Below are 18,341 nucleotides of genomic sequence, written 5' to 3'. Positions count from 1 at the left end.
GAAATATATAAACTCAGCAAAAGAAACAAAAACACATTTATGCTTAGGGAAGGACCCCGTTGCTGTTCCTAGGAGGAAAGCGAAACGGCATAGAATACCTAAATGTCAGCCTTTCTCATGAAGAAACCCCTGAAATATTCTTCAGGCTTCGAGGAACCCCAGAAGTGGAGTGATTGTGCAGAATATGGTTGGGAAACAAAGCTGTGGACACACCCAACCGGGGCCCCTCCCCTTCTCACCCCCAAGAGGCCCATCATTGGCCATTTTGGGAGCAGGAGGCGGGGTGGGTCGACATGACCCTATAAGGTCATATCACCCAATGAATGTTTAACAAATCGTAAAAATATATCTAAAAATAATGAACCTAGGGTTGTGTGCTTTGGTGAGGACCGAAGTCTGAGGTGGCCAGAACCATGGTACGAAGGGGAGGGGCAGAAGTACCAGCTGCTGTGCCTACGCTGCCCTTCTGTGCCATGACACTGGCCGACCCGGGCTTCAGTACTCACCGGAGCACGCAGCCCTACTCCCACCCATTTGGGAAACCCTTCCAGGGCCCTCACAAAACTCTGTTTGAGAAAGCCTGCTTTATGTGGTGCAATGGAAATCTGTGAACCCCACTGGATGGTCTAGGCCAGCTAAGAGACAATGTGGTGTAGATATTAGAGCTAGGGCTGGGGAGGTAAAAGGTAAAGGTAAAGGTATCCCCTGTGCAAGCACGGGGTCATGTCTGACCCTTGGGGTGATGCCCTCCAGCGTTTTCATGGCAGACTCAATATGGGGTGGTTTGCCAGTGCCTTCCCCAGTCATTACCGTTTACCCCCCAGCAAGCTGGGTGCTCATTTTACCATCCTCGGAAGGATGGAAGGCTGAGTCAACCTTGAGTCAACCTGCTGGGATCGAACTCCCAGCCTCATGGTCAGAGCTTCAGACTGCATGTCTGCTGCCTTACCACTCTGCGCCACAAGAGGCTCTAGGGCTGGGAAGACCCGAGTTCAAATCCTCCCTTAGCCATTGGGCGACCATTAGCCAGTTGTTCTCACTCTCAGCGTAACCTGCCTCACAGGATTATTGTAAGGATGAAATGGAAGTGGGGAGAAACTTGTGTGCCAGCCTGAGCTCTCAGGAGGAAGGCTCTTTGAATTGTCCCCTTTCGACTAAAGCAGTAAGTGGACATGAGATCTGGGCGGTGGAAGTGCGCAGCCTCTTTCCCCAGTGGTCACATGAGAAGCATCATGTGGAGGCTGAAAGAATCTTGGCCTACTAACGTGGAAACTTTAAATATTTACAGGGCAACGCTTGATTGTACTGAGAAAGGCATGCAGCGTTGTGAGCCAAAGTGGAAGTAATAAATCACCTGCAGCACCCAAGGCCTTTTCTGTGCCTCCGGAGTGGTGCCACTAATACCGAGATATGGACGTCAGTGTGCCCACCTTTCCTGCTAAGAGAGAAAATGTAGCATTTCCTGTTCATTAGCAAGGATAGAAATACTTGTAGGAAACTTGAGCAAGCGCAGAACTGCAGCTCTGAGCTACACAATCTGAATGATAGAAATATGCCAGTTTTTCAGGTGTGTTTTCATCTTGGCAAAGGTGGGGGGGGGCATGAAGAATACTAGCAACTGCAAAGGAGTCAAGGTAAGGCTGTGGGTAGAACTGGGCATCCTAATGGCCCAGCTGAAGGCGGTAGATCCAGTGCGTGGATGTAGTCCAAGCTTAGAGGTAAGGGAAGCACAAGGGTGAACAGAGTTTGCCCTACAGCTGACCTCATTGCAGTCCATTGACCAGATTCCCTGTTCCTGCGATCAGGCTCAAAAACTGGAAGGAGGTCAGTATGGAAAAGGGAGGGGGGATACACTGGGAGAGAAAGGAGAAATCCAGGCTAAATTTCCCTATGGCAGAATGGAACCTTCTTGCCTCCCCCTTCCAACTACAGCCCGTTGATATGCATGAAATGCTGCTTCAAGGGGATAAGGTGACATTTCCAGCAAGACCCTTGTCCACCACTCTTGAGTGACAGCAGGAGGGGGGGGAGTGATGTCACCAACCATAGAGTTTTACCATAGAGTTTCTAGTAATTCCTAGAACAACCCTTTGTCACTTCCAGGTTTTACTCTCAAATGAAGTAGTGGTGTCATTGACGTCAGACATCCCTGTCAGGTCCCCGTCCCCAGCTCTCTTGCCAGGAGCCTGGTACCTCTAGGGATAGGGGACCTTGAGGAGTGCTATGAGAAGGGGAGAATCAGTGGAAATTCTCAGTTTAGGCTAGATCCCCCAAAGAGGGGTAGGAGGGAGAGTTTCTCCACACCCACATAATTCTCCCCCAAACACAAACACATGCATTTTCTGTGTGACAGCAACAGGTACCACTTTCATCTCCCCGGTCTGCCATTCTGTCCAGCTTGGTGCTAAGTTTTGCTACACATCTTGAGACCACCTTGCAGGAATACCTGACAGGCTGAATAATGAGGCTCGCGCAGACGGTCCTCATACAAGTCGAGTAATTAGCCTTCCAAGTCGTGATGCTTCGCTTTGCCCCGTTTATATCGATTCTCCAAGAATAGCAAGAAGTTGCAAGTTGAATCCAATACGTGGGCCATCCAATCTGGAAGGGAAAGACGAGAGGAAAGGAAACAGAAGGTTAATACCGGCTCATCTACAAGAGAATGAGAAGGTTTTATTCAACACTTCATGTTTGTACAATGGGATTTTCTTGGAGAGAGAGAGAGAGAGAGAGAGAGAGAGAGAGAGAGAGAGAGAGAGAGAGAGAGAGCGGCTTCCCCCCCCCCTCATTTTTTGTTGTTTTTTTAAAGCTTAGTTCCTTGAGGGGTCATTCAGACTTTGTATATCCTGGAAAATTCCAATCACATTTTATTGTCAAATAACACACAATGGAAATTACAGTTGTAATTCAATGCAAGTAATTTTTCTGTGCCTGGGAAATTGCACATACCTATTAATAACTGTGGTTCTCTCAGGTGGTTTATTTTTCACCCATGCTATATTCAAACAGCTAAAAAGAACCCTCTAGCCCTTTTACTAATCTTGGAATTATGCATTTGACTAATAAATGTTGAGGTCAATGCAGTGCAAAAGAAGGACAATCGCTGCCCCGTGTAGCCACTAGACCAGGCATTCTCAACCAGGGTTTTGTGAAACCTTGCGGGTTTTTTGACAGCCCTGGAAGGGTTCCAAAATGGGTGGGAGTTAATTTATATTTTACATAGTTTAAAAATTTGTTAAGCATTTATTAGGTGATACATACAACCATATATGGTCATATTGATCTGCCTCCCTCCCAAAATGGCCGAATGATGGGCCTACAGGGGAGGAGCCCTGAGTGCGCATGTGCACAGCTATACATCCCAACCATATTCAGTACAATCATGACACATTTGGGTTTTTTTCGAAGCCTGAAAAATGTTTCAAGGGTTTCTCAATGGTAAAAATGTTGAGAAAGGCTGCACTAGATGGTAGGGAAACCCATCACCTTTGTGAAAAGAGATACATCTTCTCGCCTATCCATACAATAGCTGCATTCAGACTTCCCAAACAAACTAAGGTTTCTTCATACTGAGAACTACTGAGGACATTCTTGGGCTTCTTCATGTCCTTCCTTCTGCTCTTCTTCCCGTTGCACCCATTGCCAAGGTTGAAGATTTCTGCTTTGCCATTTGCCTCCGTTTGTTGGCGTTTCTAGCTGAGATTGCAGTTGGGTTCTTGCTTACAAACCAGGATTCTGAACCATGGTTTAGAGAAGAAACAAACCACAGTTTATTGAAAGGGCCAAGCCAGACATGATGGATTGCTGTTATTTCTAAACCAGGAAGCCTTGGCATGGCCTGATTTGTTCATGGCGTCTGAATTCAGCCAAAATATTTGCCTCTGATGCAGCTATTAAAATCATAGGAGTCATTCCTATGGCTCCCTGACATTATATTTAAAAACAGGGTCGCTTGATTTCCAGGTAAGATCATAGTTGAAGGAAGGATGTATGGGTACAGCTTATCTTGTGACCAGTGCAACTTGCCAATAGTTTATTTATGTATGTATTTATTTAATTTGTAGCCTGCTTTTCTTGCAGAGACTCAAGGTGGTTCCTCAGATATATAAAACATATATATATATATAAAACAGTGCAATTAGCTTTCAGTTGTTTTCTGAGAGTGTGCCACAAAAAGCTACTTTGTAGTTTTGTGGTTTCTTTTTTTCCCAGCTGTAGCCCAATTTGGGTTGGTATGCCGAGTTCCCATAAGCCTCTTCTTGGCTGTTAATATGATCAGGCAGAATTCCTCGTTCATAGTCCTAGAAAGATTTGTGTCCCAGTCAGCGAAAATGGTGCAAAGTCCCTCTTTTTGGACAACACAAGATGATTTTAAAATATTTGATTGCACGTCAAGATGTTGGTCTCCAAGGTTTACCTTTAAAAGTATTATTTTGTTTGACTTCCGCCCTGTTGACTGTTTGCCAGCAATAGTTAAAATGAGATTAGGAAGGTGGTTTTGTCAAAATAAGACTGATGTGTTTTTTTATGTACTTTATATAAATTAAAAGATTGAACATTGAGCCATTATTACTGGCGTGTGTGTGTGTGTGGGAATACAGAAGTCTCTAGTCATGGCACAAAAGAAAAGCACAGATTGCAAAATAGGATCACTTGCAATATTGGATCGCTTGGATTTTTTTGTTTGTTTGTTTTTTCTTCCCCCTCACCCCATATTTCCCCAGAAGTTTGATATGGTCATTAAAACATTTCAATGAACTAGAGGATACATTTGATGTCAGAAAGTGGTGGAGGTTTTCCACCATATTTTGACCTCATGTTTTTGCTCTTATGTGAAACACAACACTTCCCCCAAATATGTTTTAAAGGACTTGCGGTTTCTTGTTTCCCCAGAAGTTATGAGCTGAAAGTCAAACCCGCTTTGCCAAGGTTTTTTTTTTCTTTTTTACTGACAGTGCTGGAGGCTTTGAATTTCTGCCTCCCTGAAGCCACGGAATCCACTGCAGGATTTCCTATCACCACAAACTGTACACCTAATCTTGAGCATGTGACTGTTAAAAGTATGGGGGGAAGGTAGCTGAAAAAGCATATCAGAATTCACAAAAGCACAAGCCTTCTTGCCTTAACTCCCACAGACAGACAAAACCAGATCATAGGTGGTAGTGAATTAACTAGTTTAAAAACAATGCCATTTGTCGAAAAATGCATTGAGTCGTTCTAAAATTCTGCACTCTGTGCCCAACATGCTTACCTAAACCACCTTTAAAAATCAAGAGTCATTAGCGCGATTACCAGAGCCTTCAAGACTGAACGCAAATATATATACTTGATTCAGGTTGCCAAGTAGTTGTGGCAAAAACATTCTGTTCCTTTGATAGAAACTTAATAGGATTTGTTTACCTGATGACGTTATTTACCTCCTTGCCTTGAAAAGTTTCATGTGCCCTTTTCCACCCGTTAGGGAGGAGACCTTTTTCTCCAGGCCTACTGACAATCCTAATTCTGATATATACCTTGCTGGTTGTTGTTTGGCTCTGTGCAGAACTGAGTTCTTGCCTAGAGGCTGAAGGGTGCGTACATCTTGTGCCTAAGGAACTTACGGGATCGCTTCTCTTGTAAATGGCTTTTTTTTTGGGGGGGGGGGGTGGCTAATGATACTTTTGCTTGACTTCCAAACTGATATTTAGTTTCCGATTTTAGATGTCCATACAGAAGCCGTCCAGGCAGCTCTTGCAAAACATAAAGAAAGGAAGATGGCGGTGCCAATGCCGTCGAAGCGACGTTCATTGGTAGTGCAAACCTCAATGGATGCCTACACACCTCCAGGTAGGCGCGTGCTATGTGTCTTCTAACAGATATTTTAAAACATATATATTAGTTTGTGTTCAGTGTCACTTTGAATCAGAATTATTACCATCCAGGGGTCTTTAAAAGAAGAGGGAGGAATGTCGGCAAGCAGTCCATTTTCGTGGTTGCTTGTGTAGAAGCTTTGGAGGTTCACTCCAGGGTTACTTTGCATACAAATGCAATCCAGATCAAATCTAATGATCAGAAGAACATAGGAACATAAGAGAAGGCAAGCTGACACATGTTGAAGCAATACAGCAGTCATGTAACCAGAAGGCATGTCATGAGAGAGACTCTAGTAGTCCTCACACACTCTGTGGTTGATAAAATGGTACAGCAAAGCATCACCTGTGGTTACGCAATTAGAAGTTACACTTTGACATCATTTTGGGGGGTCTAGTTTCCCCTGTTGCTGCATTGGGGAGCAGCGAGGGGTTGGAGGCTTGAGGAAGAACATCTCCCACTTATAGTGGGACATTTTGTCCTCATACCCTGGGGCCATAGTTTTCTTCCTGCCGGGCTTTGTTCTTTCCCTGGAACCTATCTACTGGAGAACTGCTTCCAGAACACAGTGCCATTTTGCCATAGATGCACTGCAGGACCTCAAAATCAGAGTATCCTAGGTATGCATTCATATGTGAATTTTAATTCTATGAATGCATCAAAAGGATGAATGATTACTTGATCAGAGGTTGATCACTGTTGAAATTTTGAACAAATATGAAATACAGGAGAATCTTCTGTCCAAAAATATTATGCCTTCGATTATGGCTATATGAGAAACAGCTTTCTTTGCTCCTTCGCTTTTACAAATTGTTCCATACTAATTCTCTTGGAATAAATTAATGGCACCATCCAACCAGTGGCTGATTTGACTATGTAGATTAGCCTTTCTCAGCCATTTTACTGTTGAGAAACCCTTGAAACATTCTCCAGTCTTTGAGAAATCCTGAACGTCAGCATGCCACACCCCCTTGAAGTCACATGTCACCAGAACTGCCACCACCCGGACAATCCCACCAGATGTGCTCTCACTTGGCCACTCCCACAGCACAGGAAGTGTCAGCGCTGAAATATTTTCAGGTGATTTGTGAACAGAACCATACCTGCACTTTGGCCAGTTTGCTGTTCTTCACCAAAGGGAGCCTGCAGTAACACAGCCAGAGCAGGCCTATGCCACCCTGCCACCCTCCCTCTGCACAATTAAGTTAAAATGAGAATACTTACCTCTCTGGATTCTAGTCACTGCCATGTGCTATGAGCCTCAAGCAACAAGGATTTGTATGGCCAGGGGTGTGAAGGCAAAGGGTTAGTAGGCAAAGGTAGATGAGCGATTGGGATTACAGTAGATTGGGATGTGAGTGTCCTGCATAGTGCAGGGGATTGGACTAGATGACCCAGGAGGTCCCTTCCAACTCTATGATTCTATGACTCTATGACCCCTCCTGTTCCCACACCCTCCAAGCCCATCATTGTCCGTTTTGGGAGGGGGAAGTGGTCGAAATGAAACCTTGGTGTATATTGACTGCTGAATTTGCAGCTATCTCTGGTATCAGTATCCGTTGCCTGTGTGCTTATTTATTCTCATGAAACTTCTAACTTATTTTTATAATGTAGATACCTCATCTGGTTCAGAAGATGAAGGCTCTGTACAAGGTGATTCCCAGGGAACTCCAACCTCAAGCCAAGGGAGTATAAATATGGAACACTGGATCAGCCAAGCAATCCATGGCTCTACCACATCTACAACTTCTTCATCTTCAACACAAAGTGGAGGCAGCGGTGCTGCACATAGGCTAGCAGACGTAATGGCGCAAACACACATAGGTTTGTCTGCTCCTGGCTTTTATCATTCCTTTCTCTTCTGGTTTATAATGGGTTGGATCCCATCAGCTTTTCCTCCGGTGAGAAAGAGACAATGGTGTTTTCTTTGACCACAGAAAAGTTTATGTCCGGCAGTCATGGGATCTGCATGGGTGAAAGACATGTGAGCTGGGAGCTTTAATGAGGAGGGGAACTGGTGAGATCGAATTAAAACATTGGTTGGATCCAACCCATGCTGTGCATGTCCATTTGACTTTTTCCAAAAATGGTCCCCTGTGTATTGAGGCAGGGGTAGTCAACCTGTGGTCCTCCAGATGTTCATGGACTACAATTCCCAGGAGCCCCTGCCAGCATTTGCTGGCAGGGGCTCCTGGGAATTGTAGTCCACGAACATCTGGAGGACCACAGGTTGACTACCCCTGTATTGAGGCATTTGGATGTGATTGAGCTCAGAAGTTCATGTCCGTTTTTCTCTTAAGCTTTTCCCCCTAATGTTTCATTGGTAATGTTGTTAGGATAATAAGGTAACGAAATCAATAGAGTCCAAGAAGGTAACTATCTTGGGAACCAACAAGGCTCACTGTGCAGGATGTAATTTTCTCAATCATTATCTGCACAATCATGTTCGAGAGGGGGGAAAAGGCAGAAAATCTTTGATTGGTTACATTTGTGTGCAGATTGACGCTTTAGCCGAAACACTAATGAAGAAAGTCTGAAAGAAGGTGCTGGAATAAATGGCCCCTTGTTGTGGTCCAGCAAGGTTTTCTTACATTTCTGACAAACTTGCACCTGATTGGCACCACATTTACATGAATATGTTCTCATGATTGACTTCCAAATAAGTAGGTTTAAGATTGCAGCCCAAGTGTATGTATTCTTGCTTATAAGTGATCACTTTGTTCCACGGTGCGTGCTCCTTGCGTTATATTTTAGGGGGGTAGGTTTTTTAGGGTTGTTTTTGAAGCATGCATAGAATCATAGAATCATAGAGTTGGAAGAGGCCATACAGGCCATCTAGTCCAACCCCCTGCTCAACGCAGGATCAGCCCTAAGCATCCTAAAGCATCCAAGAAAAGTGTGTATCCAACCTTTGCTTGAAGACTGCCAGTGAGGCAGTGGCTAGCATGAGATACTCTGCTTCTGAGGTTGGCTAAAATAAGATTAATCCGAAGTAAATAGTTATAGGAATACAGTTTTGGCTAGATCCGAACTTTGCCATATGTTAAGGCCTGTATATCTTACCTTCTTAGGTTCGTCTCATTAGGTAGTGGAGGGTCTGAGATGCATTTTCACGTCTATTGTCATGATCCAGTTGTGTAACTCATCTCTCGTGGCTAAGTTTAGTCCTTTCACAGTATTATGGTTGAATTCATGTTTTGGAGCAAGGATCACTGAACATGCTGGGGGTTATATCTGAGTAAATGTACAAAGGATTAGGGGTTGCAAACTGTGGCAATGGAATTGTAGTCCATGGAGAGCCACAGTTCGGCCACCCTTGGATTAGGCTATTTGTGAGGTCTAGATTGGAATTTGTTTCCATGTCAGTGGTTTTAATTAAACTTGTTTTCAAGTAAGTTTGTAAAGGATCTCAACTTTGGTTCTTCTCCAAAGGCTTTATTCCTAGGATTACATGCCGGGGTACATGTTGAATCCTGACTATCTGTGCCTTAAATGGTCCTCAGAATGTTATCTACTCTATGGAGGTGAGAAGATAGTGGTGATCTGTTGAACAATCTAGCTGGATAGTAATTGTCAGTATTCAGAAGGATAGTAACTGTTGTCTTCTGTTGTTTGGTGTCTTTTCCCAAATTTATTTGAGGATGTTCACCTCTGGGAAAATGCTTCATTTTAAAGAAATTCATTGTAATGACATCATGATTATAGAGAAACTTAAAATGTTGGCTGTAGAGCTTGAGGTTTGATGTGGGGAACTGAAATAATTTGCTAGAAAATGCTTTCCTAGCTCAAAGCAGAAGAATATTCATTTGCGGCCCCTTAGTTTTTGTGTATTCCTTATGGTATGAGCCTCTTGTGGCACAGGGTGGTAAGGCAGCCAACATGCTGTCTGGAGCTATGACCATGAGGCTGGGAGTTCAATCCTAGCAGTCGGCTCAAGGTCGACTCAGCCTTCCATCCTTCCGAGGTTGGTAAAATGAGTACCCAGCTTGCTGGGGGGTAAAACGGTAAGGACTGGGGAAGCAAACCACCCTGTATTGAGTCAGCCAAGAAAACGCTAGAGGGCGTCACCCCAAGGTCAGGCATGACCTGGTGCTTGCGCAGGGGATACCTTTACCTTTATTCCTTATGGCATCTGCCTACGTTAATTAAAAGTGGTTTGTAGTCCTCTCCTACCCAGGTTGAGATAAACTGAGCTTTTGCTTTGTTATGCTTTTCTCTGCATACATGCTAAAATAAAGCTGCTATATCCTCAACAGGTTAAATCCCTGCATTTGGAATGCCTCTGCGACTTCCTGTTGAAATTTCCCTCTCATTATGGCTTGGAAAGTTAAATTTATCTAGATTATTAAAGGTTGCATTAGTCACCCAGTCTGAAAGTTGCCTTCAATTATCTCTTTACAAAAATAATTTGGCATTTTGTTAATTTTAGACTTGGCACAGCATCTTGCTTGGAAATGCTGGGGATTTAGGTGTTGTTGTTTTTTAAAATGTATTATTGAGAAATAGTAATCCATTACTGAAGCATCTCACCATTTATAGGCTGCATGTGATGCCTGTGTGGTAGTCAGACCATTATCTCTTTAAAACCCAGCTGGCTGTTGCATTTCTTTCCGGCAGAGGCAAAGGACTCATTAGAATCAGAATCACACAGCACTGGAAGAGGCCTCAGAGGGCTATCCAGTCCAGCCCCCCCCCCTTGGGGACTTAAAAATCACACATTCCCAACATCCAGTCTCCTTCCAACGAAGGAAACTCCACACCCTACCCCCCAAGGCAGCATATTCCATCTACAGACAGCCCTCACCATCAGAAAATGCTATCTAATATTCAAGTGGAACCTCCTTTCCCGTTATTCTAGTCCTTGTCTCTAAAGCTGCAGGAGACAAGTGGACCCCTCTTCAACATGTCTACCTTTCACGTAACTAAACACCACTATCCCATCTCCCCTTCTCCAAGCTACACATAACAAACCAACTCTCTCAACTTCTCCTCGTAAGGCATGGATTCCTAGTCAGCCTTCTTTGAACCCATCCCCACTAGTCAATATCCTGCTTGAACTATGACACCCCAAACTAGACACAGTATTCCAAATGAGGTCTAACCAGTGTGGAACAGAGACTAGATTGCTCTAGATTGCTTCTAGCAATGCAGCCTAATATCACCTAATTATAGGGTGGTCTCCTCCCAAAGATTCATGTATCCTGGTGGTTTCCGGATTGCTCTTGGGGATTTTGACATGATGACAGCTAGTGATTCCTCTGAAACTTTTGTAGGGTCCTGGAACATCAGGCGCTTCACTCTTCTGGTGTGCTCTCCCACTCACAGGGACAGCTCGAGATTTCCGGGTTTCTAGGGAGTTATCGGTTATCGGTAGAGCACCTGTGGTGGTGGTGTTGGTGGGAACTCAAGCCACATTTAATAGAACTTGTCACAGATCTCATTTGAAGGCCTATGAGGGGGTAGTGATAGTAGCAAAGATTCCAACACCCACCCCCAGTTCTGCTACCTTTGTCTCAGCGGAACCGCAACTGAACTCAATTATTTAAGACTAGGGACAAAGCCCGTTGCATTCTGGAATACAACGGGCACTAGATTGGGTGGGTGGGGTGGAATAACTCTGCAGATGGCCTCTCCCTCCCCCCAGGACCTGGAAAAGCTGCAGTCTGGAGGCCCCCAGGAAGGGAATTCACTGTCAGGGGCAGCTCTAACGCAGCAGGGATCTGCAGTCTCTGAGGGAAGTGGAAGGAGGACGGTGTATCAGGGGTGGGGGACGGAAGGCAATTGGCTGGCCACTGAACAGACAGGCAAGCTGGTTGAAGGAGGAGGCACTCAGGGGTGGGACAGCCGCCCTGAGTGGGTGTCACTTAAGCCATGAGACCAGCTCCTCCTCCTACCTCTTACCAGAAATATTAATTGGAACAGATTATTCGGAATTTCTTAACCTACGACTGTGTTCCCGAACGATGTTAATTCAGCTATTAACTGTGATGCTTTTGCACATTTCTTTGCTAATAAAAAGTTCTGGCGTATGAGCGAACTTGGACTCAGATTTAAGAATTAGTCTAGAATTGGAAGTTTGGGGTTTCTGTGTCGGGTTTCTATGGGCAGCTTTTCTCATTTCTGTTCTCATTTCTCTGGTGGGGGGACCCTGGGGACCGTGAAGTCGGCCTTCGGTGTCCTGAATCCTTGCCTCACTTGGTTAGTCGGATCGTGTGGAAACAAGTTAAGGAGTACTTTGACGAAGCTCACTTTGGGAAGGGATTTTCCCAGAGCCTCTGAAAGGGGCCATTGTTCAGCCTTTAATTGGAAACACCCCTCCCTTAGTGGAGATGCCATAACCAGTTATAGGCCCATATCAGTTTTTTACCATTACAAAAAAAAAATAAAGTGATTGATGGTGGTAGCAGAAAAACTCCAGGATCTCTGGGGTAATTCATCTATTCATGACCCATTTCAGTTTGGCTTTGGGATGGGCCGCATCAGTTGTTATGATGAATGATCTTTGCTTTGTAGAGGGACTGAAATATACCTTTGCTGATCTCAGTGGATCAGTTCACTGCCCTTGATGCAACTTTATTTTATGAAGACTCTATTATTGTTGTTGTTGTTGTTGTTGTTATTTATTACTCACCTCTCCCCAGAGGCTCAAAGTGAGTTACAGCAGGGGTAGTCAACCTGTGATCCTCCAGATGTTCATGGACTACAACTCCCATGAGCCCCTGCCAGCGTTTGCTGGCAGGGGCTCATGGGAATTGTAGTCCATGGACATCTGGAGGACCACAGGTTGACTACCCCTGAGTTACAGCATTTAAAATCCCAGTGAAAACCCCTATACAAAATAAAACAATACAATATATTCAGGCTAAAGTGGGTCTGAAAGGTGCCATGTTAAAGTTGTTTGAGGCCCCCCCCTTTTTTTTTTTTGATGTGAGAGTCAGTGGTGCAGGATCTATCTCACGAGGAGCCACAAGAAGGCCTTGCGTACCTGAGTGAAGCAGCAGACCCCTGGGACTTGTTTCTGCCCTCAAAATATGCCGATTGGCTCTCGTAATACGTGATATTATGAAGCCAAGCCACCAGTGGCTCTTAAAAATCTGGGCTATGGAAGGAATCCAAAGACCAGAATGGTTCCAGTCATGACAGCAGCTTTGACATATGTTTTTCCTACTTCTTAATTAGACAGTAGACAGGTGCTCAAGAATGACCTCTCTCAGCATGGTGGGCATGTAAGACAGTCTCCTTAAGTGCTTATTAGCAGGCAGGGATTGTAGGTGAGCCATTTCCTGGAACAGAAGCATCGTTTAAATCTCTTCTTCTTCCCTTTTAAAAAAGGAGTCTTTAATAGGTCCAGTGGTGCTTCATTCTCCTTGTAATAAAGAGGAGCAATTCCTACAGACTAGGGGGGGGGGGGTTTGCCCATGCCGTATGATTGTAAAGCAAAGCTGTCCAAGTAACACGCGGGTAATCTGGAGGTTTCATTCATCCGCAGCAAGTAAGAGAGCAGGCTGCGGGGAGGCCTCCTGCTCACAATTACTCAGAAATAACAATGTGTTCTTAATGACAAAGGAATGCAAATCCCCAAAAATCCATCTGGGGAATTCCCTCTGCAGTCTACTCGGTCTGTGGGAGATGCCACAATACAACAGACCTTCCCAAAGTGCTAGCTTGTGATAAATATGAATTTTTAAAGGGCGGCATTCAACACCTCTGACTGCGAAGGAGCACGGGGAAACTTTCACTCTGAACTCAATGGGGATTTGACCTTCAGAGTCCAGAGTGGAATTCTCCCCCGCCCTCCCCGTGGTAAAAATAGTAAAAAGACTGGAACATGAAATACAACTGAGGTCCAGAGCATGCATTATTTTGTATAAGGTTGTCCAGGCTTCTAATATAATGGCCGTCATTTTAATCACAGTTCTTTGTTGTGGCCGGGAAATATGAAGAAGATGGCTTTCCGTTTAAGCCGTTGTTATGGTTATTGTTAAGGGGCTGTGGCTCAGTGAAGAAGAAGAAGAAGATGATGATGATGATGGTTTGGTTCTTATATGCTGCTTTTCTCTACTCAAAGGAGTCTCAAAGGACTCCCCCCCCCCCAGGCCTCAGTAAAATTGTCAAGCATTGACCGGTCCCCGGTGATAAAAAGGTTGGGGATCACTGTTTTAGGGGGTTCTTTTGTGGGATGGAGAAAGAAAGCAGAATTTACAGCATGTCCTGACCCAGGTAAATGTGGGTTTACTGTGAAACCTGAGAGTGTCATTCTTTGGGGGTCAACTTTCTGTTGTGAACCCTGCTTTTGCATACTCCCCAGGAACTTGGATGCCTTCTGGGCCGGAAAGTACTTCTGTGTCGTTACAAGGGCTAGTTCTGTTTGGTCAATATTAAACCCACCTTGCAGAACACAAGAGATTAATTAGCTGACAGTTGTTTGGTAATGAATTTGTGTTTGTGAGTTAACCTTTAAATCCTTAGAGACAGATGCATAATGTTCCAAACAAAAATGGAAACGCAGAATTAGCTGCTAATTGTTATCGGAATGGGCTGGACAGGCACCGTTTCTTAACATAGTCGCAGCCTGAATTTAGCAGCACAGATTGCCCAGAAGACCCACATGTCAGTTTCAGTTTATTAATGCTGCACTAGAGCCAGCTTGGTGTAGTGCAGGGGTAGTCAAACTGCGGCCCTCCAGATGTCCATGGACTACAATTCCCAGGAGCCCCCTGCCAGCAGTCGCTGGCAGGGGGCTCCTGGGAATTGTAGTCCATGGACATCTGGAGGGCCGCAGTTTGACTACCCCTGGTGTAGTGGTTAAGAGCGCAGACTTCTGATCTGGTGAGCTAGGTTTGATTCCCTGCTCCCCCACACGCAACCAGCTGGGTGAACTTGGGCTCAGGAATATCAGGGCTCTCTCAGCCTCACCCTCACAGGGTGTCTGTTGTGGGGAGAGGAAAGGGAAGGCAACTGTAAGCCGCTTTGAGCCTCCTTCAGGTAGAGAAAAGCAGCATGTAAGAACCAACTCTTCTTCTTCTTCAGTAATCTCAGGGCTCTCTCAGCCTCCCCACCCTCACAGGGTGTCTGTTGTAGGGAGAGGAAAGGGAAGGCAAATGTAAGCTGCTTTGAGACTCCTTTGGGTAGAGAAAAGCGGCATATAAGATGGAACTCTTCTTCTTCTTCTTCTTCTAGACTAGAACTCAGATTACAGTACAAATGCACTTGATATACAAAGGTTAAAACGGAAAAGATTCCAAACCATGAATGTTAAAATACAATACAGCTAGTAACATTATCTTTCCTCCGGATTCACCGAGGTCTTCCTTATTTTAGTTGCCCTTCATGCAAATTTAGCCACGGCAGAGGTTAGTTGGATATTTTTATCTGATAGTATGATTTTAAACATGTCAGAATTAAGCCTAATTTGTGGGAAAGATGAAGTAAATTTAATTGGATCATACAGTTGGCATTCAAGTAAAACATGTTTTGAAGTTTCAGTGCTCTCATCCTTAATTACTTGTACACAGGTGCTGTTTTTTTTTTTAATAAGCCTTTCTTGAAAGCAAATAGAAGCATATTATAGCCTAAATCAGGGGTAATCAAACCGTAGCCCTCCAGATGTCCATAGACGTCTGGCAGGGGCTCATGGGAACTATAGTCCATGGACATCTGGAGGGCCGCAGTTTGACCTCTGCCCTAAATGTTCCCCTACGTTCAGTGATGATTAAACTAAATAGTACTGTTCAAGTGCTGCTGTGATTCCACAAATTTTAAACTTGTATAAAGTCGAGACAGTACTACACATGCACCCACAAAAAGATCGGACACAACTGTTGCACCCTTCATGGATACACAAAGTAGATTTGTGTTCTTATTAAAGGAGCTAAATTGATAGTGCACTGCGTTCAAACTGCGGCCCTCCAGATGTCCATGGACGTCTGGCAGGGGCTCATGGGAACTGTAGTCCATGGACATCTGGAGGGCCGCAATTTGGAGCTAAATTGATAGTGCACAGGTTGCCGGGTGAGCAAAATAAGCCCACGGAGAAAACTTCCTGTAACTATCCAAGAGGGCATTAAGCTGCCTTTCAAAACACAGTTCTGAGTATTGGATTCAGGGTTAAAGAAAAGGGTGTCCTCATTCTCCAGTAAGGGAGCCATCCTAATGCACGGATGATCTTTGGTCTAGGGGGCTACGACCCACAGCATGTTGGCAGAGTTTAAAGATGCAAAGGTGGGGCAGCACACTAGCTGCTTAAAAGCGTTTTTTATTCGGAAGGAGTTGGGAAATTGTAAGAAAGAGAGGAGAGTGATAGTGCTAACAGTCTAAATAACTGTTGTGCTTCGTCCGTTCTGTTCTGTTTCAAAGCTAGCAGGGAGGAAGTGTGCTCAAAGGAGCAGGAAGTCTCCCAACTGGGTCAATCCGGATGCTGGAAAAAAGCATCAGGAAATTCCTAAGCTAGCTATGCTAAATGCACATTTCCTCCGATGCCCCCTGTAGGGATTCTTATTCATGCGCCATTATTTATTTATTTTAATTTTTATATTTATAAACCACCCTCCCCTGAGGCTCAGGGCGGTTTACATGGAACTGGAGAAAAACAGTATAAATAAAATCGTGCAATATAATAATGGGACAAACATGATGAGAACATCCATTTAACTGTAACATATTGACGTATGGGATGGACACATGGGATGGACATATCAATGGTGATTTTCATGGGAGGGGTGCTCAGGGGCTAGTGGGGGGGGGGTGATTGAATTCAGGTCAACCTCAACCAAAAGCCTGGTAGAAGAGCTCTCTTTTGCAAATCTTGTAGAACTGTTTAATCTCTGCTAGGGATCTGATCTCCTCCGGGAGCTCATTCCACCAGGTGGGGGCCAGGATGGAAAAAGCTCTGGCCCTGGTTGAGGTCAAGCCATCTTCCTTGGGTCCAAGGATCACCAGGCAGTTGGTAGTAGCAGAGCGTTAGGTTCTTTTAGGGGTGTAGGAGGCCACCAAATGACAATCCTATTCTGTTTAAATATAAGTGTTTAAGAAAGGCAGATGATGACAGTTTGTGAAGAGGAAAGAAGGACATTGGAAGCATTGTGGAACTTTTTTTGGGGGGGAGTTGGCCATGTTATGGTGATCTCATAAGGGTTTCAAGAGAAGACATGGAAGTCCTTGGTGGTCTCCCATCCAAATATTAGGTCTGATGATCTTGCTTAGCTTCTGATTGTAAACATAAAGAGGAAAGATGGACATTAGAAGCATTGTGGAACTTTTTTTGGGGGGGGAGTTGGCCATGTTATGGTGATCTCATAGGGGTTTCAAGAGAAGACATGGAAGTCCTTGGTGGTCTCCCATCCAAATATTAGGTCTGATGATCTTGCTTAGCTTCTGATTGTAAACATAAAGAGGAAAGATGGACATTGGAAGCATTGTGGAATTTTTTTGGGGGGAGAGTTGGCCATCTTATGGTGATCTCATAGGGGTTTCAAGAGAAGACATGGAAGTCCTTGGTGGTCTCCCATCCAAATATTAGAACTGATCTTACTTAGCTTCTGATTGTAAACATAATGTATTTATTTTACTGGATAGTGATGCTTTTGGTAATCGGCAACCTGGGGAAAACAAGTTAGTGGAAGTATGGTTTATATGCAGCCAGTGGTGTTAAATGCCCAACACCTGATGTATCTTATTGAGTCTGCTGTCTAAAAGGAGCAAAACTTATTTTGTTGCTGCTCCCACGCAGACTCAAAAGAGGAATTCCATTGCCATAGCAGGGTTTGGTTTATTTTTGGTAACAGCATGGTAGTTAACAAGAGATTTCTGCCTAGAACCCGCTCCCAGGATGGTTATGCTGGCGTGATACCAGAGCACCTTTTGAACAGCACAGATAAATTGGCTGGAATGAAACAAGAAGTGACAAAATGTGAGAATTATGTAACTCTGTCGAAGCACAGGCCCACAGAATCATATTTTATATATATCAAATATGTCGAGGCAAATGACCTTTTCTAACTCTGCCTTCTAAAACTAATATTTGAATGACTGCTACCGCGCAAGTTCATGACAAATGTGCTCCAGCTTCGTTTCTTCTCAGAAGAGGAAAAATCCTTAGACATGTTTTCTGTTTGCCCGAAGTCATACATGTGGGTTCTGCAGGAGAAGCAGATGCAAAGTGGGGCACACAAGCCTGCCCTTGTGGTGAATAGTTTGCCATTTATCTAGTAGTATCTTGGTGGGCATCTAGTACCTAGTTGTATCTTGCCCAACACTGCATTGAGTCAGTTTTTTGGTGCTTGCCCTTGACTGGGAATAGAACCACAGTTTGTCCACCACTGCTGTATAGAAAAACCCAGGTTTGTTTCCTTATAATATTTCAAATATTGAAGAAAAAGCTTTACTGAGGAACAGGCAGCATGGCCTCTGCAAAGGGTAGTCATGCCTCAGCACGCCCTTAAACATTCCTTCGAAACTGGAAGGAAGCCTAAGCTATTCACAGTATACTGCTA

At 44.4% G+C, this 18,341-nt stretch overlaps 1 protein-coding gene across 4 annotated transcripts in view; it reads left to right on the top strand.

The window, feature by feature from the left end:
- The window catches only part of DIP2C (disco interacting protein 2 homolog C), a 287,193-nt gene that overhangs the window by 182,509 nt on the left and 86,343 nt on the right, over positions 1–18,341 (top strand). For all 4 annotated transcript variants that reach the window (XM_077304480.1, XM_077304478.1, XM_077304481.1 and 1 more), the window contains 2 exons: positions 5,701–5,826; positions 7,465–7,674. In XM_077304480.1, coding sequence (XP_077160595.1) covers positions 5,701–5,826; positions 7,465–7,674 — 336 coding nt within the window. The remainder of the gene's footprint in view (positions 1–5,700; positions 5,827–7,464; positions 7,675–18,341) is intronic.

This window comes from Paroedura picta, chromosome 11, assembly GCF_049243985.1.
Source record: "Paroedura picta isolate Pp20150507F chromosome 11, Ppicta_v3.0, whole genome shotgun sequence".
NCBI lineage: Eukaryota > Metazoa > Chordata > Lepidosauria > Squamata > Gekkonidae > Paroedura > Paroedura picta.
This window is presented reverse-complemented; position numbering and strand designations above follow the sequence as displayed.